Below are 23,536 nucleotides of genomic sequence, written 5' to 3' on the forward strand. Positions count from 1 at the left end.
TCATCATTTTAAAAAAAATTAATATAGACTAGTGGTTAAAATATTTTGACATTTTATTCAACAATGATAGATAAAACAAAATTAACGTGATTAGGGTTTTTCCAAACTCTGACCAAATATAACTCAAAATAAAAAAGAAGACACATCACTCACACCAAGTTAATAATTATGCGAATAAAATGAATAATGCAAAATAAAATTCAAGCTTATTGAAGATTATTTTGACCCATCATATACTAGTACAATGTATTGTTTATTATCTCTTATTTCACGCTACAGCTCACAATGTCATCCTTTATATAGAACCTAATTTAAATGTCTCCGCCCATTTGCATGTAATAGAGAAACCGCACTCTGTTCGAAAGAAAATGTTCCGGAATTTGTATGTGCGGTAGGTGTTGAAAATTGGCTTATATTTCTTAATACTTAAAGTCATTAATGATGATTCTACAACATTTCAATTAGAAATACTATGTTATACTCCATGAATATAAAAATAATACCATATCCTCAAGTATATTCTGTAAAATAAGAGCGAGAAAGGGACCACGCTACTATACTTAAGTGGAATACATATGACGTGAAAAAAATATAATAGAACTCCACGAACTTTCCGAACAACACTCGTAAAAACACCAGTAATAAATATATTAAATAACACTGAGGTTATAGAGTGATAGTAGTTCCTTTCTGGTCCGTGTAACACTTAATTATTTTGCATTTTAGAATGTTAATACGTTAGTTATAATTTTAAAAACTCAAACTGATTTGGTATATTGAATTTTAATATTTTACTTCAAAAATCTAAAATTTCAATTTTCCAAACAGGTTTAACATTTTGAGTTTTAAGATTTTTATCTTAAATATTCAAAATTCAAATTTCCAAAAACACATTTTGTACTTTAAACTTTTCAGTCTTTAATCTACCGTTTGTTCAGAAAGTTTACGCTTAACAATCTAAAATTCGATAACGTTTTCGTCTTTTGATTATTTAAAATTTACTTCAAACTTCCAACTTTCAAACGCTTTAGATTTTTAGAAATTTAGAATTTTGATTTAAAAACTTAACTTTTGAATAACCAAAACACGTTTGTACAGTTTGAGTTTTTAGAAGTTTACTTCAAATATCCGAAATATGAAATTCTATACCTGGTTTAAATTTTGGATATTTAAAGTAAAATTCTAAAAACTCAAAGAGTTAAGTTATTAGAAATTTGAACATTTGAACCAAAATTCCAAATTTCTAAAAATCTCGAACGTTTCAAAGTTGGATTTTAGAAGTTTGAAGCTAATTTCAAATCATAGGCGTCGGAACCGGGGGGGGGGGGCTAGGGGGGCTTTGCCCCCCCCACTTTTTTCCAAATATATACTTAGTTTAGACATTGAACATTGTTTCGTGGGTTTAGCTCCACCCCCCCCCCCCCCACTTTCCACAGATACGTCTTAGTATAGGTAAAAAATGGCGAAAGTCGTGGCGTTTGGAAGAAATTTTTTGGAATTGGAGTTCGAAGCTACCCCCCCCCCCCCCCCCCCCCCCACCCACGAAATAGGATTTTCGTGTTTGGGAAATAGACATTTCCTTTTTTTTTTTCCTTTTTTTTTTTTTGCTTGTCAGGTTTTTTTTTGGAGGTACAAAAAAAATTTTCTTTACACTAAGCCCCCCCCCCCCACTTTCAATTTGCTTCCGACGCCAATGCAAATAATCGAAAGATGAAAAATATTACCAAACTTTAGATTGTTAAGTGTAAATTTTCTGAACAAACGTTAGACCAAAAACTCAAACGTTTAAATTCCATTAATCGTTTTTGGTAATTTGAATTTTGAAAATTTAAGGTAAAATTCTAAAATATCAAAATTCTAAAACGTATTTCGAAATTTGAAAATTTAGATTTTTGAACTAAAATATTAAATTTCATTATACCAAATCAGTTTGAGTTTTTGAAAGTTAGATATTTGAACTAATATATTAACATTCTAAAACTCTAAATCGTTTTAGAAATTTGAATTGTTAAGTGTTTCACGGACCCTTTCTCAATAACCTGTGCAACAGGTATTCTGACGTCCACGTAGAAACGAAAGAGGAAGTAAATTAAGGGTATTTCCACAATACTAATAATAATAGTGAACGTAATGCATTTGGAATAAAAGGACCTTCTTTGGAAATGTTCAGTCAGAAAAAAATAACGAAGATGGATTGGTTTTATCTATAACGGTAATGATTTTTAATATTCAGTTGTATCTATGAATACATCTGTTTAGAGCTTTTCAGTTCCTCACAGCGGAAAAGGTGGGATTTAACTAGGTACACTACATATGTATAAAAAACGAAATGAGAAACAAGAAGAGGAACAATGGAATGGAATGTCTGATTTAGCATAGAATTATTTTCAAATTAATACCTTATGACCATACATTTCAACAAAGGGAGACGGCTTTAATTTTTGATTTCATTCAGTTTGATAGCAATTGCAGAGTGAAATGAAACTCCGCACTACTATCTGACAGGCACAAGCACAAAATTTTGACAGATTTAATTAATACTACTATACTATTACCTGAAAGAAATGTTTTCTGTGACATTGTTTGAAATAATAATTTGGTCATGAAATGATACAAGGATACTAATAAAATTTTAATTAAATGATACCTTCAATTGATAAATTATTTAATTTAGTTCCGCAGGGTACAATATATTCTTACTTCTCTCTACAGTGATCTAGTTGTTCGTCCGTCTTTACATCCATCCGTCTGTCTGTTCGTCCGTTCGTATGTCTGTTTATTACGTATTTGGGTACCCAACTCTTACCTGAAATTCGTCTTATCCACTGAATATAAGTAAAGGACACTTTTAGGGAATCCTTGTTAATTTTTGATCTGTCATATAGACTGGTTTCCCATAGAAAAAAATGGACACGTGCCAGTCTTTCTGTAACATTAAAGTTTATCAATCTCACCCCTGCGAAATGATCAAGAATAATTCTTGAACTTTTAAGAAAAGTTCAGAATTATACTCTGAATCAGCTCATGAATTGTTCATGAAGATCCCATAAAGTTAAAATTGGACACTCATTATTTCATGGAATCATTTATTAATGAAAACCAAGTTCAAGAATATTCAAGAACTATTTGTTGTTCATGAAAAAACTTGGATTTTTTAAATGCCTGTAAAATGATCAAGAATAATTCTTGAACTTTCAAGAAAAGTTCATGAATTATATTCTTGAACTTTCAAGAAAAGTTCATGAATGATATTGATAGGTTCAATGCATTTTCATGAACTGTTCATGAATAATTTGTAGAAGTTATTTAGGAATGTTCATGAACTATTCATGAATGTTCTTGCTTTTTGTAAACAAAAATATAATAAGTTATGCAAAATGAAAAACTGTAAAAGTAAATATTTTAATAGCATCTCGAAAGATTTCACATAATTTTTGTTTTCCAATCATCATGATCATGGTAACAAAATCTTTGTTTAAGTAAACAACTCTGATAAGTGATAACGATATCAATAAATTACGTAGTTCATTCCTAGTAGAATTATGAAAAATTTCAATTCAAACGCGACTCTTTGCAGAATCCTTAATCTTACTTGGTCAAGAGGAGAGTCAGGGTTCCTTATATAGCGTATTTCAAAGTATATGTCTAAAATGGAATGATTTTTAATCTAAGTCTCACTGTCTGGCAGAAAAGTGTGTTCAGCAATTAGGGCATCATCTAAAAGGGCTTTCAAGGATTTTGAGCAGAGGTGGTCAAATAAAAAAAATCTTATTGGCTTTCCCTGTGGAATTTTCAGAATTTCATCACTTGGTTCCTTTAATCTATTACGATTCATATTTTCATTCCTTTCTTTTGTTTTTCTTCAAGAGCCTGGATTTTTTTGTTGGCAGCAAGAGTTTTTTATTCTTCTGATCTCAACTGTTCAACATTATCTGTGAACTACTTCTCTTTTCCCTACAAGAACAATTATTTTCTGAAAATGCTCATAAATGTGAAAATTTAAGACTTAATTGGTTTTTTTTTGTATATTTGTTTCATTTAATTTTGCATCATAGGCACTGCCATATTTTAAAGCATTCCGAGCGGGAGTTTAGCCTGTTTCCCTTGCCCGCCATGTTCAAGATGTTATAGGTGAACAGGATGAATGTTTCAATCTTTAATTATTAAATGTAACGTAATTTGGTTGGATCCTTAGTCATAACAAAGTTTGACAAAATTTTCATTAGAAAGGACATAACTTAACTCTTACAAATAGACAGTAACATCTTGACAAATATCTCACAGATCATGCAGATTCAGCGATTGCCTCCATTTTTTTGGTAACTCACCACTAATATCTGCAGTTATGAAGTAAATTGATCCTCTGGATATTCTTTCTTCGTATTCTGTTATTTTCTTCAAAGGTTGACAAAGAATGACTACGCTAATAATCCTCCCACTCTACTGATTCACTTTCCAACGTCTCGCGCGTTTCAAAATTTGCGCCTTTTAAAAAGTGTCATGCAGAGCTAATTAAGAAATAGTTTCGAATTGCCAAGGTTTTTGTTAAACAAAAAATAACAAACACTATCTAAATGATCTTTCACTAAAATTATTTTTTTAAATAAAAAAATAAGTTATATCCTTTATTGAATTGGATTTTTTTTTTTACATTTTACCTGTAGAGCAATAGTTTAGTATTCAACAGGTCCAGTCCAAAGACTATTTCTACCTACGTAGGTATTAATAGCTACGTAGGTATTTAAAGCTACCAAAAGTAGCTATTTTTACCTACTTTCTGCTTTACTTGCATTTTGTAGCCAAATACAGGAACGGCGCAACATGGTGAGCACACAATTTCTTAAAACAGTCACAATAATGATGAATATGACAAAAATTTGGCAAAAAAATGAAAACTTCGTATATTATCAATTTTGCATAGAAACTAATGTAAAAATGCCGATTTAGGAAGTAATCATTTTTTGGCAAAATTTTTGTCGTATTCATCATTAGTGTGACCATATCAAAAAAATATGGTATTCACCATGTTGCGCCGTTTTGTCTTTTGGTCGCAAAATGCAGAAATTATATAAAGAAGGTAAAAATAGCTACTTTGGGTAGCTTTAAATACCTACGTAGCTATTAATACCTACGTAGGTAGAAATAGTCTTTGGACTGGACCTGTTCAAGTATGGCCGCCTCCATAGGACAACAAATATCTTTTGGAATCACTCACCCTCAAACTGAGGAAAGTGTATAGGAGAATAGACTAAAAAATACGAATGTGGTTCACGTCATAGCTTCTTCACAATCATGCAGCCTGTGTTGTATCATTTACATACGATGGACTGAAAAATGTGACTTTATAACTGCATCAAAATATAAAGCTTTTCGACCCAATAATGGTACGGTACTGAACGGACAAGAAATATAATTTTTTAGTTGTCAATAAATTTATGATACGTTTTGACGAAGATTTTGAAATTTTTCCTAAACTGTAAGTCTGTTTCATTTTCTTACAACAGAGAAAATTCGGACGAACGGTGTCGTGAAAAATGAGATAATTAATAGCACAATATTAATATAGCTGGCCAATTTAAATGATGAAGAAACATAAGTAATTCAATATGAGGAAAAAAATGCTGTCAATATTGATGCAGTTTTCTTTAAATTACGATCATAATTTAATTATAATCTCCCTTCTAGACAGTTCATAACAGAGTTTTTTTTTTATCCTGAAAAATCTAAGTTATCAATTACATAGAGTAGAAAATAGTGATTTTAACCTAATATGTTCCCCTACTCGGCTCTAGCTGATCCCATACTTTCAAAATCAAAACAAAAGCATGAAATTGTTATTAATTAAATCAGGGGCTTATCAACAATTGCATCTGCATGCAAAAGTTATATTATGGGAGTAATGAGTGTTTTCTGGCGATCGTTTGTGACAATTATTTTTACATTTCTAGTCTTCATGAAAATTCACGAACATTCATTACCTCGAACTATTAAGTTTTTTTCTTTAAACTGAAAATTACCAATATTCATATTTGTTCATCATTTGTTCATGAAATATGAATTATGAATGTTTTCATGAATTTTATTCATGAACTACTTTTATGAACCTGTTAAGAATCCTTTAAGAACCATTCATGAACAATTATGAACAACTCATAAAGGTTCTTAAAATCATGAATATCATTTCGCAGGGGCATTCATGACAATTCAAACACCACAGAATAAAAGTTGATGATACTTCCACACATTCTTTATTACATAATGTCATTTTACTCCTTATTATTTACCATTTGATCTGACACTTGTTTCGGGTCTGCCAGAGAAAAACATCCACAATACAATTAATATTTATATCAATTACATTTGTCAACATTTTATTTTTTATGTGTGAGAAAGTTGTGCTTTTTTAAAATTTCACTCTGCATCTATTATGCAAAAGCAAAAGCTTTTCCATTTTGTAGACATTTTAAGATCATTAATTGTATTATGTTGAATCTGTTTACACATACCCGAATTTATCTCTCTCAAATCTCCTGTAGGGTCCCAGGTATACATTGTATCATCCTTTTGTATGTCTGTTTTTCTGTCTGCATATCTGTGTTCACCTTTTAAAAACATTTTTGTCACAATCTCAAGAGCAGGGACAAAGGTGGTTTGGTTTAAATTAAGAATTTGAATAAAAATCGTCCGCCACGTGGCACAATGTTCGGAACGTTTTATCTAGGGTTTCAGAGTAAGTTTTTCAACTGTGCATGTCTGGTTCAAATTAAACGTCAGGGCGTGGCGACCGGTCTTTTTGGATGAGACCATGCGAACTGAGATTAGACAGAAAAGGTTGGCACAAAAAACATCTTTAGTGCACAATAGTCCTAAGAACCAACTGTAGATCTAAATTCAAAATATTCAGCAAGTGTACTAAAAACAGTGGCTTCCCCATATGAGTGAAAAATTCTCCAGAGGGACGTTGAACAACAAACAAACAAACAAACAAACATTCTTTAAGACGGTCGCACCAGCTGAAAATCCTAAACCCGAATTTATTGTATCTCTGTACTAATTTCAACCAAAGCATGTTTTGAGGTCAACACGCCACTTCGAGGGAAGGGTATTAAAAATACTGAAAACAGAATAGGTTCCTAAAGCTTTTTCTCAAGAACATAAAGTTTCTATCAAGCATTGACATTAAAACTAGAATCACAAATTGTGTATTGGATTATAGTCGTTTGACGAGAAACTGTGAGCACTGAGCTCACTCTAATGATACCTCTGATTCCAATATGATTACAATGGCAAAGTCCATGTATAAGTATTAGATCAATTTGTAAAACATTGGCATTATGTAAAACAGAAGCTTCGAAAGTATCATTAAATTTTATTCTGTGGAATATATGAGGAGTTGTGGATAATAAAAGTATACCCTTCAGTTTTATAGAAAGAATTCGCATGACTGTTAATGTTTTCTATGGGAAACCCAATTATGTGTCAGATCAAGTTGTAAAATAGAAAGTAAACAATTCCACTATAATTATATGTAAGGAAGTAACAACGATTCGGTGGAAGTATGATTAAAATTTATTCTAAAATATACATATATATATAAAACTTGGATACTTCAAAAAACTTTATGGAAAACTTTGACACTTTAAAAAAATTTGGTGAAAACTTTGACACTTTGAAAAACTTTGGCAAAATTATAAAAAAAAATTATTTTATTCAGTGGTATAAGTGGAGTTGCAATAAAGAATGGGTACCAAAAACCGTAACAGATGGACAAACACATAGGTATACTGGTTGTTCATCTTTGCTAGCCAAGGGTTTCCGATCCGATACCTACTCTACAACCCTTGGCAGATTTGGCCGAAAATTTTACAACTCGCGCAAACGAATTTTATTGGCTGCAAAGTCCGAGTTTACGCAAGATTTTTACTAATCGACGATTTTCGGCTGAATTAAAGTCTGTTCGTGTTTTATGCAAAATAAAAGTAACATTTACAAGGAATGAAAGTTAGGACGTGATCTATGCTTAAAAAAAAACCAAGGGATTAATTAATTTGAATTTTTTTTCTTTGAATTATATATGTTTTCAAGAATTATCGAAAGGACCACATAAGTCCGTCTTCCGCATTTTAGGTGCATCAATTTAAGCCAATCAAATGTCACGGCTCATCGATTGAGACGACAACAAGTAGAAAGTGGTGTCAAACTCTTGACTAAAAATCCACGAAGAACGATATTTTCTACCACTTTTGAGGTGTGCCCACTGCCCACAGCTGTATGAAGTTGCTTGGATATATTCCACATAAAATTGCATGGAGGTCGCCATATTGTTTCAAACGTCATATTGATCTACGTATGTTACAGCTATTTTCATTGGACAACTATTAAAGAGCTTCAAGGGACTTAACTCAATTACGGCGATAGGTGGCGCAATCAAAGTTCCCGTTGGATAGGACTAAATCTGCCAAGGGTTGAAGAGTAGGTATCGGATCGGAAACCCTTGGCTAGCGAAGATGATTGGTTGTTACGATACTAGTATTCTCCTATTTTCAAAACGGGAGTATAACAACAGTCACGATTAAAATGAAGAAAACAACGGAGAATGAACATAACATAATGTTTATAATGAAATTCAGAACTAGCAGAATCAATTAATCTTTTTAACACTGAAGTACAAAAACACTTATTATTATTTAGTAAAAACTATGTAGATAAAATGATAAAGTATCATCAGTTTAAAACTTTACTTTGATCGGGATTCAAATACGGATTGGTATGTCATCAAATCTATTAAAATATGTTTAAGTATAATCGAATTATTAACATCCAAAACATTCCCTAACAAAAAAATACTATAGTTAACTATAGTTTACTATAGTTCACTGTAGTTATAACTTTGACACTTTCAAAAACTTTGACGAAAACTTTGACACTTTCAAAAACTTTGACGAAAACTTTGACACTGTGAAAAACTTTATCAAAAACTTTGATACTTTGAAAAACTTTATTGAAAACTTTGACACTTTGAAAAACTTTGGCGAAAACTTTGACACTTTGAAAAACTTTGATAAACTTTGGCGAAAACTTTGACACTTTGAAAAACTTTGGCGAAAACTTTGACATTTTGAAAAACTTTATTGAAAACTTGGATACTTCAAAAAACTTTATCGAAAACTTTGACACTTTGAAAAACTTTGGCGGAAACTTTGACATTTTGAAAAATTTTATAAAACTTGGATATTCCAAAAAACTTTATCGAAAACTTTGACACTTTGAAAAACTTTGACGAAAACTTTGACACTTACTTTGTATTTTCTGAGAACCAGTATATGAGTATCAAGTGTCAAGGGATTATAAACATGTAAGCAATATACAATTTTATCTTTTAAATGACATTACAGTGTACATGTATATTTTCATATTTGCAGCAATCGTTTAAATGAAAATATGGCATGCAGCTCAAAATCCGTGAAGTTCATGAAGGTCATATCACTTATTCTGGACACTGGAACAGTCGCCCTCTCATACCGATTGAAACATGAAGTGAAAAATGCTGGACTGAACTTCAGTCAGTTTTTAATCGCTAATAGGCACAAGTTATTTCATCTCTACGAAAGAAGAAATTGTTGTGAGTGCAGATCTGCTCAAAATAGAGGTAAAGTCTTTTCAAAATATCAATGGGAAACTCTTTTCAAAGTTAACCACAGTGTTAAGGTGTGCAATAGTAAAAATCCATGTGTTTGTCAATATGAACCACAGACCAGTGTTGGAGAAAATGAACTTGATTTATCAATTCTTTGTGCTATTTTACAAAACGCATGCTCGCTTCAACCCGCTGAAATGCAAGATGTTAAGAACTTACGAGAAAAAAGAAATACATTTCTTCATACAAAAGCTGCAAGCATTGAAGAAGACGTATATCTGAAAGAATTTTCTTCTATTCGCTCAACGATTGAGTCCATATCTTTTCACTGTGGGCAAGAGGTGTTCAATAAAGTAAAAGACGAAATTAAAAATATTTCCAAGAGTGAGCTTAATGACAACATGTGTCGACATGTGTTCTCACTACTTTTTCACATCAAGGAAACAACTGATGAAAAACTGGACAGTATTTTCCAGGAGATCCAAAAGATTAAACAATGCATAACAAGAGAGTTTCTGGACAACAAAACAACAGGACAACTCAAAAGCATTTCCAAAGACTTGGGACAAATCGAAACGCACACCAGTTCCCAAGGGGTATCAAGTGATGTATTTGAATTGCATTAAAGATTCTTAATATAATTTATATTCCGTGTATGGATAGAATAAGTGTTTTTCTATTTCTTGGTTTATTTTGGATAATCATGAAACGTGCCTTTCACTTTAATGAAAACATTCATAGACTTAATTATAAACAGTAGTACTTCCAAAATTTATTTGAGAACCTATTCTTGAAATGTATGTTTATATATTATTTTTTCCTTTTGTTTTTACTAGAATGTTTATGACTGTACCGAAAATCGTTCATCGATACCCACAGTGGATGTATTGGAATGTGGATCTACTGGGACATCTTTAGTCTCTAATGGTTTGTTAAAACATCTTTTGTAGTATGTAAAAAAAAAAATAGAAAAGCGAATCATTAATATCAAATTATTATTTTAATTTTAAGTTGCATGTGTAATTATATTAATTACCTACAGAGTATGGTAATAAGTCAAGAAAAAAAATCATTAAAAATAACAACTTCATAATATTATGTTTATACAAGTAAATAAAATAAATAAGTTTAGCCAAATAAATTCCTTCTTTGTAGCGGTAATGTGTATGTAGCGGTAATGAAAATTTTTAAAATGTAGCAGTTATGATACGCAATTTTTTTCTACTTCCATTTAAGAAACATTTTAAATTATTCAATTATTACGATAATTTACACGTCTGCATAATCAAGCAGACAAATGATGCTTTCTCGTGTTATCTCCTATCCCCTAACCACCAGAGGCTTACATGGCTAGATGGTTGTGTGCGTTCAAGAGAGAAGTGATCTCATGCCCTGATTTCACATCTTTGCATGTATTAAATTAACAAAGGCACTGTAAAAACACATCTGGAAAATGCGTATATGATAACAGAACACCATGGCCGATCAATTGGATATTTATTGGAAATCTGGCTTTTAATTTGTTTAACAAATTCGAATTTTTAAAAAGTGGAAATTAGTGAGAAACACAATAAATCCTTACAATCGAAATTAATCGACAACTTATTACTGAATTTCATTAGAATGCTAATCAATTACATGTATGTTAATCTAAAAAACTTTTGGTTACATAAATATCTGTATGTTAGGGGGGATATACTCAGAGCAAACAGGCAACTGTGTCGCAACCACTCGATCAGCGCGAAAAGTTATTGATGGCAAAGTCAATCGGGATCATTGTTGCAAGTACGGAACAACCATCTTATGTATAGAGAGTTGTATGCCCTTAAATTAGTTTCAATGGTATCTGTTTGCATGAGTACCACGGAAGAGGGCAAAAATGATCTTGACGTAGAAGGTTATCAAAGCAAATGTAATAGGAGCTTCGGCCAAAAAAATAGGCCTACGTGAGTCATTTGAGAGCCGTAGTCCAGTTCTCTAATGAACTTAGTCAAAACTATTTAATTTAAATACCTGTACATGTATATTGCAAATTGAATGGAATCTTTCTTCCAGTTTCGTTTCCCTTTTGTATTATTTATTTAGCATACCGGTATATACCTTCAATTACCACTCTAAGCAGCAGTAGAATTGCAATGTAAATATCCCAGTTTTTAGACTTAAAAATTATGACAAAAATCCTTTCAGATAAATGTGGAATGGAGTTCAAAAGAAAAAGAGCAGTCGATAACAGAAACGAGGACAAGAAACGTTCAAAATCACAGGAATGTACCCAAATGGAAAAATCAAACACGCTAGCGTCCGATCAGTTAGAAACAAAAGGCAAGTGTTTAAACAGCTTTTTATAAAGAAGTTTGTATGAAATGGAGTTTAGAATATTCCTTAATACTTACTGGAAACTTGAGTATGGACAGCTTGCAGACCTTCGATACAAACTTTTTATGTAATGAAACATTCTCTTTTTCAAATTATTTGCATGCAAAAAATTTCCATAAACTACTCGTATATATATATACGCAAATTGCGTTTATAATTTGTTTATAATTTTGCCTGTCAATGAGATATGGATTTCGATCTCTTTAAGAAATTTTAATATTAATTTTGATGTATTATCATTTAGAAAAATAAGACGGCTAATGTTATAGTTAACTGGGACATTTATGTACACCTCCCCCGCCCCCCCCCCCCCCCCCAAAAAAAAAGCACTTAAACTTTAGACATATTTATGAGCTAGGAACTTTTTTATTTGCTAAAAAACTTTCATATCTATTTTTAAAATTCATTAGGAAGTAAAAAGTTATATTTATTATTATAATGAAAATGGAATTAAAATCAGAATCTTTTTGCTATTCTCCTTGTCTAAGATGACAACCTTTAAAGACATTTAAAGACACATTTTTATAGAATAGTCTTTAAACTCCTTGCTTCACAGGTTTTAGCAACAATCTCAAGAGATATATTGTATTCACAGCTTTTTTTTTAAAAGACGTAATTGGATGAATGTAGCTTTAGATTTATTTTTACAATTTTAATGTAATAATTTCTTAGAGAAATTTTTAATTGTATTTATCGCTTTATAAAATTATGTATTATATATTATTAAATTATTTAAAAAATTTATGTGATAATTAAGATGTAGCATGTGCAATACGGAATTCAAAGTTTAAATGTTGAAAACTATTGTTTTACAGAATAAAATAACCTAATAACCTAGACTTTCAAAAATTCTTAACAGCAAGTTTCAGATCAACAAGACACAGAATTGTTGTAAAAACCATATAATTAAAAATCTAAAATTAGCAAATTATTAGAATTTAATCACATGAATATAAATGTATTTTCCTCCAAACTATCTTGTCTTACTCACTTGGTAGTAAAATGTTGTAGGAGATCAATACGATTCTGATTTTATTCATAAATAATTTTGTTCTGCATATTAAGATGAATAGAAAAAGCATGATCTACATGTATAATCAAAATTATTACACTAATTGAAAAGAAATCTATATTTTATATAAATCTATATTCATGTCCTTTTACATACTATTATACAAATGATTGGTAACCATGCCTTTTTACATTTTATAACCCAAAGGATATGTTAATATGCCTTCTTATATTCTATATCACAAACGATCTATTACCATGACCTATAACATACTATAACACAAACGATTTGCAATCATGTAATCTTAATTGTCCAAACGTTCATGATATGTTAAAAGGTGCTTACTATGACACAAACGATTTGTAACCATCTATAACATAAACGATCTCTAACTATGTCCTCTTAAATCCTATAACACAAACGATTTTTTACTACCCCCTTCCTTTCCCCAATGCCCTTATAACATTAGACAAACAACTAATATAATGGATATATTGGGTTGGGTGAACATTTACTAAATAGCGACTACGGATCTTCAGTATAGAGTGCATTATGCACTAAAAATATTGGTAAGTACTTCATACTGCTTTTTATATCTTCTCTAAGGGCTTTTTACCTTTGTTTTGAAATAAAGTTTCCAAAGCTTTGACATGCACATGTTATGCAAGGGTGGAAAGAGGATTTAAAGTGGGGTAAATAAAGCTGATAATGCAAATGGGTTTGGGGGACGCCTTAAGATTCTCCTAAGGGCGGTAAAGGAGGTAAGAAATGAAGTTTCCTGAGAGGACAGACACTCTTTACTATTTCTTGTCTCCATTTTTGATAAATTCTTATAAATAAAATTAAATTTCCATGATCAATCGAAACACCGATATTATGAGCTGTTGAGTAGACAACTGCGTTAGACTGATTGGAGACTTAAGGTCATACGCAACATAGTTTGAACTATCTTGTCTTTTTTCACAAAGTTGAAGAATTGCAATTCTTGAAGGAACTATGCATTATATTTTTATGTCTATATATGGTGTTGTACACTTCTTATGAAATAATTTTGGATATAAGAAACATCTAGAATATATGTTTGGTATTTTGTATAATTGTTTCTTTGAATTATCCAAGAGTTTTCCGTAATTGATATCTTTCAAATAACCCTGGTATTGCATGCTGATTTTTTGTCTATATCTGATGACACTATAATCTTAAATTAAGAATATCTTGAAAAATTATCAGTAGGTAAGGTATGTTGCGTATGTTCTTAAAATAATGCGATTTGATGTAATTTTTCGTCGAGAGGTACTTACATGACATTTACTAAAATAAAAAAAAAATACATGCAAAAAACATGATATTCATCTTTAATACTTCCATCATTACAAAATTCAAATTATTCTACAGCTTTTTTCCTGGTAACTGTCAGTTTTTACATTCAATCCCCAAGAAGGGTTCTCATTCTAGACATACATGTATTCTTCTTTAAATTGAAATATTGATTTAGCAAAATAACTTCACAACCTGAACCGCATATCATAGAATATGAAGTACATATCATATCATCGTGCCTTCTTTAAAGTTATAAAATTACTCGACTTGTGTTAAAAATCTTAATTGGTCCAAGAATTCCAAGCCCTTAAGAATTATTTCAATCTGAGGACAAAAACAAGCATTTTCGGTGGAACTTCCAAGCAATGTTTACTCAGGGAAGTTGCCTATTTTAAAAGGGGGGGGGGGGTCAGAGAAAAAATCGACTAGCCTGAAAACTTGAAAAGCAAAATAGTATCCAATTTCTTTCATTACTAACTATCCATAAATACTATAATGATCGTTGACTATACTACCAACAAAAATCGGGGAGGGGGGGGGCAACAGGGCAGTGTTTAATGAACATATTCAATTGTACAGGTTTGTTTGAAAAAAATGGCTATTCTTTCCCATGCAAGCCCAAAATGGCTGGTATTGGTTCCATCTCGAAAGGTTTATGGAATTCGTTCCCAGTAGTTCATTTGTCGGAGTAAAACTTATTATCAGCCTGTCAGAAATAAAATTACACGGCGTATAATTTTATCTTTTGTACATGTACATTTCTTTAAATCTATACAGTCATATACAAAAATATAAAATGATACAATTTTTTTTTTTTTGAAAAAACAAAATGTACAGTCATGTACAATTCTTTAAAATATTAAATGTACATATAAAAAAAATCTTTTAGTGGAATATAGAACTTCTTGAGTTGAGCTCACACCTCTTAAACAGAAAAGATAACTGCAAGATAACTGAGATTGATTAATGAATCTTTAATTTTCTATAGTGGCATAACTCTGCATAAAGTAAGATACCAAAGGAATTCCGAATGATCAAATTATGAAGAAATACCCGAGAATCAAAGGTCTGAAATGCAAATTATTAAAATACTGGTAATTAGGTCTAGAAGATGAAAAATGCAAGCAATTCTTTCAAACAAAACTAATGATTGCATATGCTAAACATAAAAGTATTGAATTTGTTGATTTGCTAATAAAGATTATTTTGCCACTATAGAAATAAAGGTTGCATCCCTGACGAAGGCGGGACCATGATTTTTTTAACACAACAATACGGTATAAAAGCGCCAAAACAAATTGCTGTCATAACAATACATTCGTATAGCTCCAGCTTTCAGTATCACATGTTTTTATAAGTAAAAAAAAGTATTTGGAGCCAGAATTAGATTTCTCGTTCGAGCTGAAGTTGAGCTGGAGCCAGAGCCAATGTTTATTACCCACTTGCCAGATTAATAATATTTTTTCAAGGGGTAAAAAATTCTGTGGTTCGTACAAACAGAACAACGTATACCATTAAGTAGTATTATGGTTTTGTTGTTGTTTTTTATTTGCAGTCAGCAAATAAAGTGAATACGTATAATTAATTAATTTTCAGTTTTTAATATTTAAACAATATTTTAGAAATGCAATTAACAATTAAACATTTACATGGAAATGTAGAATATGAAAACAAATGACTTTATGCGTAAAGTCCAGCTAGGGTATATGAAATTAATACTGAAAGGTGTAGCAACTTGCAATGTGCCCTACTTTCAGGATATTTAAGTGCTCTGCATTAAACTGAAAAGAGTAAATATTAGAGTTTGTTAGAGAGAATTTGTTTTCTGATAATCAGGAATCTTACTGGATCGCACAATTTTTACTGTAACGTACGCATTAAATTTGAAATGTTATTGTGTCGGGCCCGCCGCAGTAACACAGTGTTGTTTAAAATTGTTACAATTATTGGCCCATTCCCGGTATTAAGCAGAAAAAAAACTCATAGCTGAATTAAACTGACAATTTATGATCCACCAAAATTAAGAAATACAATGTACTCGGATCAATGTTTTCGTCCAGGAGGAGGTAAAAATTGACAAATAAAATATATGGAGATACAACGAGATGTAACGAACAGTATTCAAGCTCAAAAGTCCATTAAACACCTCTGAAACATTAGAGCTGGGATAAGGTTTAATAAGGTCTTGATACTAAGTATATATAACAAAAACCGTTTTAAAGTCAATAATGCGCAGATAGCCCCGAGCAAGAATTATAAAATGACTTTTAAATTGGTTCATGTTTTAGGATAAGTCAAGCATACTTTAAAAATCATCAACTTCATTGAACATAACGGGCAGGGTGTTTGATTCAGTCCTATAAAAATTGCAATTTGTCCATAATATTTAAATGCACAAATAAATATTTTAAAAAATGCTGAACGTATGATACAAAACAGTTGAACAAAACTTTGCTCTTTGAAGCTAAACAGTTTTAGAAAATAGGAAAATAGACATACAGCACCTTCAATTTTTCACTTTTGCTGATATTTAGAGATGAATTGGCCAAAAAATATATATTGATTTCTCAATCATACCTTTAATTTTTTTCTCATAGTAGATAAAGAAAACCACCAATCTGAGAGTACGGTAGAAGGACTCCATTTTACTCAAATGGCTACTGGATCAGGTCTTCATTCTTCCTGTCTAGGTGGAAAGACTGAGTCAGAATATCCTGATTTGAATTTAACCGTGGACGAAAATGGATGGAGGGCTGTACATTTTGCTGCACAAAAAGAAAATATTCACTTTTTAAAGGTTCTGGCAGAAGAAAGTATCCCTGTAACTGAGACCACAAAGGACAATGCAACAATACTGCATATTGCATGCGAAAATGCTCAATACGAGATGTGTCAACATATACTCTCACAGTATCCTGATATGCTCAAAGTCGTAGAAACAAAAGGATGGAATGCAGCACATTTTGCATCACAAGGAGGCGATGTTTGCATTTTACAGCTTTTGGAAGAAGAAGGTCTTTCTGTAACTGAAACTACAAAGGACAATTTGACAATACTGCATATTGCATGTTTATATACTCAAATCGAGATGTGTCAATATATACTATCACAGTATCCTTATTTGCTTAAAGCTCTGGATACAAAAGGTCGGAATGCAGCACATTTTGCAGCACAAGGAGGCGATGTTCGCATTTTACAGCTTTTGGCAGAAGCAGGTCTTCCTGCAACTGAAACCACAAAGGACAATTTGACGATACTGCAAACTGCATGCGGCAATGCTCAATACGAGATGTGTCAACATATTCTTTTACGGTATCCTGATATGCTCAAAGTCGTAGCAACAAAAGGATGGAATGCAGCACATTTTGCAGCCCAAGGAGGCGATATTCGCATTTTACAGCTTTTGGCAGAAGCGGGTCTTCCTGCAACTGAAACCACAAAGGACAATTTGACAATACTGCAAATTGCATGCGGCAATGCTCAATACGAGATGTGTCAACATATACTCTTACAGTATCCTGATATGCTCAAAGTCGTAGAACCAAAAGGAGGGAGTGTGGCATATTTTGCAGCACAAGGAGGCGATGTTCGCATTTTACAGCTTTTGGCAGAAGCAGGTCTTTCTGTATTTGAAACCAGAAAGGACAATTGGACAATACTGCATAGTGCTTGTTTAAATGCACAATACAAAATGTGTCAATATATACTCTCACAGTATCCTTATATGCTAGAAGTTGTTGACACAGATGGATGGAATGCAGCACATTATGCAGCAAAAGGAGGCGATGTTCGCATTTTACAGATCTTGGTAGAAGAAGGTCTTTCTTTAAATGAAACCACAAAGGACAATTTGACAATGCTGCATATTGCGTGTTTAACTACTCAGCACAAGATGTGTCAATATATACTCTCAAAGTACCCTAATATGCTAAAAGCTGTGGATATAAATGGATTCAATGCAGCACATCATGCAGCACAAGGAGGCGATGTTCGAATTTTACAGCTTTTGGCAGAAGCAGGTCTTACTGTAACTGAAACCACAAAGGACAATAGGACAATTCTGCATATTGCATGTTTAAATGCGCAATACAAGATTTGTCAGTATATACTCTCTCAATATCCTAATATGCTAAAAGCTGTCGATACATATGGATGGAATGCAGCACATTTTGCAGCAGAAGGGGGCGATGCTAATATTTTACAGCTTTTGTTAGAAGAAGGTCTTCCTGCAACTGAAACCACAAGGGACAATTTGACAATACTGCATATTGCATGCAGAAATGCTCAATACGAGATATGTCAACTTATACTCTCACAGTATCCTAATATGCTAAATGATGTGGATACAACAGGAAAAAAGGCTACACATTATGCTTCACAAGGAGGAGATGTTCGAATTTTACAACTTCTAACCAAAAAACAAGTACATCTCATTGCATCTAATGACAAATAAAAGATCATACTTGAAATAGTTTTAATGTTTATTATTCCACATCGTCATATATATAGTTATATGTTAAACATAGTGAATAAATATGGATGAAATACTGCCTTTTGAAATACACATTAAAGAAATACCTACTACTATGGCCGCCGCAATCGGAGGTGTTTTGACAACGCTCTTGCTCTTTTGGATTTTAACGCAGTGTAGAAGCGTTTTAGTGAAAGAAGAACTGGATGAAAATTTTTAATTTGTTCCAGGGTTCAGTTGGCCAGTTTTAACACCGAAAATAATGTTTTCTGGAAAGGAAGTTTTGAGTAGAACATTTAAGAAATTTTAATCATAAAATTCGATCGCAGTGGGAACAAATCAGCACTCTGCTTTACAGTGCTTATCGTTGTCAAATGATATACATTAAATCCCGTTCCAAATGGAAAATCTCTATGTATTGCCGGTGATTAAGAACAAATTTTAGATACAGAAATAGGATCTGGTACGATTGAATGGATTTGTGTTTCTTGTATTGATATCTATAGCGGAAATTCGATTTTAGATCAGAATGGTATTGACTATTTAACAAAATTGCCTAAAAGTGTCAAATTTGCGCCGGTAAACTTGTAATATTTCCGATTCTGAAATTCAAATACATGGATACAAAGTTATAAGAAGGGACCGAAATCGACGTGGGGGAGGGGTACGTATGTTTATAAAGGATAAATGGACTGTGGTGAACATATACACGGATGAAAACTTAAAGCTTATGACAGCATATTAAGCTTTTTATCTTTACAAATATCAGTGTAGAAGTTGTATACCGACCGTCTGATTCAAACGCGCAATGGATGGACGCTTTCAAGGAGCGGATTGAAGATTTATCAATCACCAGCACTGAACAAGTAATCATGGGTGATTTTAATATATATCAATTAAAAACTAAGTTTTAAATCCATGATGGAAGTCTGTGGTCTAATTCAAATTATTAACGAGCCTACCAGCGAGACGGTCGACAGCAGTACTTTGATTGATCATATATATGGTAATCATCATACTCTATACTTCCAGGGGAGTAATGCCAATCGGGCTGAGCGATCATCTCTTCGTGTACTAGGTTCGAAAGAAATTCAAAGGCGATCCACAACTAGACCAAGTTTACGTTAAATATAGATATCAAAAGAAACTTATTGAAAACGTTTTTATTAATGATTTACACGCCATTGATTGGAACTCGCTTAGATTATTATCTTACGTAGAAAGTATGTGGTCATCTTTTCACTCCATGTTCATGTTAGTTGTCGACAAGCATATGCCTATAAAAGAACAATGTATTCTAAGTGATTCGGAAAATGGATCAATGACGAAATTCTGTCTTAAAGACTCGTGATGAACCCGATTGGATACTATACAGGGCGGCGAGAAACAGGATAGTAACTACAATAAACGATACGAAACATATTATACAAGTAGACCCTGGTGTTGATATCGTAGATGATAATATCAAAAATGGCATATGCCTATTTACAAGTCGTGTGCAGCTTTACGTTCATTGCAAATTTGAGGACTCTTGTACCGAAGAAAGATATACACCAGTGTATTATCTGCTCGAACCCCTTCACAAACAGTTTTCAACATGCCATAACGTCGAGTTCTATAAAATCGTATGAAAGAACTGAATTTAAGAATTTAAGTTTGAGTTATCAATTAATTACAATGATGTTTACACAGATTTTATCATTTTAAATGAGTATGACTTTTACTTATCTATTCTAAGGGGTACCTGGTGACCAAGTTTTGGACAAAAAGAATTTTTTTTCTCACTTCTAGTTTCTTGTATAGCCACTTACCACGATAAGGTGTGTGAAATACACATATGATATTGTTCTTTTTATGTTTTTATAGTCGTATATATGCAAACTGCACATACCACAGCATCTTCGCTAGCCAAGGGTTTTCGATCCGATACCTACTCTACAACCATTGGCAGATTTGGCCGAAAATTTTAGAACTCGCGCAAACGAATTTGATTGGCTGCGAAGTCCGAGTCTACGCAAGGTTTTTACTAATCGACGATTTTCGGCTGAATTAAAGTCTGTTCGTGTTTTATGCAAAATAAAAGTAATATTTACAAGGGAAGAAAGTGACCTGCGACGGTGATGGTCATGCTATAGATCGGAGGGTAATTAGTCGAATTTTGGGTAGGTAAAACCGTTTTTTGTGCCCTAAAATCGTTGCACTGGTGTTTATAGTCATATTTGCTACCGAATTTGTGCATTTGTTGACCTTTTTGGTGAAAAAGTGACTTTTTCTCAAAATGAGTGACTCAAAGTATAAAGGTGAGAACTCCTCACAGGTACGAAATCCTGGTTTAACACCTTTACCCGCAGCGGTCAGTGGAGCATTAAGCCATATGTCCGTTATCGACACCAGCCTTCGGGCTATAACGGAAAAGATGGACTCTTTTAATACTCTGCAAGAGTCGTTGAATAATATGTAGAAGGATCTGTGGAATGAGGATGGACTAGATGACAGAATTAGATACATCGCTCAACAGCATGAAGACAACCAGTCTGAAATTGAAACCTTAAAACAGGAAAATATTACCCTCCGTAAGGAACTTCAGCTGTTGAAGTCAATTGTTGTAAATTTAGACAGGAAAGTGACACAACAAGAAAGTGAGATTGTAGACCTGAGAGGAAGATCTATGAGAGATAACATTCTAATCCATAATCTGGCAGAAGAGGAAAACGAAGATCTTAATGCAAAAGTTCACCAGATCATAAGTGATCATTTAAAACTGGATATCGGTTTTGTCAGAATCCATCGTAACGGACCTAGAATGCCAGGCAATAAACCCAGAACCATTACGGGAAAACTACGCGACTCTAACGATAAGGACCGGATTCTTGCAGCCCAAAGAGCTCTGCGGGAAAAGGAGAAAAAAGAGAACAAGGAGAAAAGTGCCTTACCTTGCTACATTACACCTCAAACACCAGTGCAAATTAACGAAAGTAGAAGGAGGCTTAAGGAGATCAATACACAGTACAGAATGAACAAAATAGAGACCAAGATAATTGGGAATAAAGTTGTGTTTCCCAACGGAAATGTGTATCGGGAAAAGGTTACCACGCCTAGAGCTGAAGATCTACTCTTTGTGGACGAGGCAGAAGAGGAAAAGTTAAACGAGATAGAGGCGGTGACAAGTGATCCTATCTATGAGGGTGGCAATGTCTTCAAAGCGGTGGCTACAAAAGCGAGTACGTATGCAGAGGTCAGACAGTTTTACAAAAAAGTTATGAGTGACCCGAACTCCGCCAACGCGCACCATTACGTCCTAGCATATCGGATACAAGATGCACAAGGGAACATCCGCGATGGATACTGCGATGATGGAGAATACGGCGCAGGTAGGAGAGTGGTCCGGCTTTTAGGAGATCAAAGTGCTACTAACGTCGCATTCGTTATTTCAAGGAAATCGGGAAATCATATCGGACCAAGGCGCTTCGATATCATATGTGATGCCGTGCTGAATGCTGCCAATAAACTCTGAACAGCTAAAGAAATGAATTATTTAACACCCATTTTTTCTGTAATCTTTGGATAATGTCTCTTTAAACTTAATAAGTACTATACATGTACACATTTTCTTTCTGTAGGTGTATGTGAAATCGCTTAGGTACATTTATATGCATCTTATAACAGTTTAACTCTTGTATCGGAAAACAATATACATGTATATTTAAGTTTTGATACTGCCTGTAACCATGCAATATATGTAGGTTCCTTTTTTTCTTGTCTTTTTTCGAAATTCAATTGTAATATACATATATTTCTATTTATTTAGTAGATAGGCCTATGGAAAATATCATATTCATCTTTTTGTTTAAAAAAGAAAGAGGAAAAAATGTTTTTAAATTTAGTTCCCCTATTCCTATTGTCTCCTAAAAGCTACAACGTCTTTTTTCTGTTTAAAAATCGTTAATATTTTTTGTTTATTTGTCTTTTTAACGGTTAAAAGGTTTATGCTTGTCGTATGTTTTTTGTGGGAGTGTATAGTTTATCCGGACACACTTTATTTTTATGTTGTAGTAATAATGTCCGGTTACGAGGGGCACAAAATTATTTTTAGTTGATAAACATCAGATAAGCCCGATTCGGCTAATTTTTCTCTTCGTTATGACCACATCAGAGGCTACGAAACCTGCTGTTTGTAAATATGTTTCATTTTTGTTTTACCCTATCAGTTTCCTTCTTTTCTTTCTTACTGCTTTCATTTTTCGGGGGTTGACAATACAAATTTACCACGCGTGTTATGGGGGACCAAGTTGACAATAACCAGTTAAAAATACTCACAGTAAACTGCCAGGGCCTGGGTGATAAAAACAAAAGAAGAGATGTCTTGAATTACCTCAAAGGTAAAAAGTACAATGTATATTTTCTTCAAGATACACACTTTACAAGTAGTGAAGAAAATTTTTTACAGTCACAATGGGGATACAAGGCCTTTTTTAGTTCATTTAAGTCAAATTCTCGCGGGGTTGCAATATTTTTCAATAACAATTGTGAGTTTGAAGTACATAAAACTAGTAAAGATGACACTGGAAATTTTTTGATTGTAGATGTGACTATTGAGGGTTTAAATTTTCTATTGGTAAATATTTATGGTCCAAATTTAGATACACCAATTTTTTATTCAAACCTTTTGAAAAAGATTGAAGAATTTTATTCCTCACAGTATATAATAATGGGTGGGGAT

At 32.7% G+C, this 23,536-nt stretch overlaps 2 protein-coding genes across 2 annotated transcripts; both read left to right on the forward strand.

The window, feature by feature from the left end:
* Positions 1-10,038: 10,038 nt before the first annotated feature.
* LOC134282615 (ankyrin-3-like) lies at positions 10,039-18,798 on the forward strand. The gene is made up of 4 exons (XM_062765014.1): positions 10,039-10,233; positions 10,474-10,564; positions 11,825-11,959; positions 16,946-18,798. Exons 1-4 carry the CDS (start codon positions 10,039-10,041, stop codon positions 18,796-18,798), a joined length of 2,274 nt encoding a protein of 757 aa, XP_062620998.1.
* Positions 18,799-21,094: 2,296 nt separating this feature from the next.
* Positions 21,095-22,330, forward strand: LOC134282612 (uncharacterized). Its single transcript, XM_062765011.1, has 2 exons — positions 21,095-21,133; positions 21,278-22,330. The coding sequence occupies exons 1-2, from the start codon at positions 21,095-21,097 to the stop codon at positions 22,328-22,330; spliced, it is 1,092 nt and encodes a 363-aa protein (XP_062620995.1).
* Positions 22,331-23,536: the final 1,206 nt, after the last annotated feature.

This window comes from Saccostrea cucullata, unplaced genomic scaffold (genome assembly GCF_032062105.1).
Source record: "Saccostrea cucullata isolate Sc308-1 unplaced genomic scaffold, CSIRO_AGI_Scuc_v1 ctg5585, whole genome shotgun sequence".
Lineage (NCBI taxonomy): Eukaryota > Metazoa > Mollusca > Bivalvia > Ostreida > Ostreidae > Saccostrea > Saccostrea cuccullata.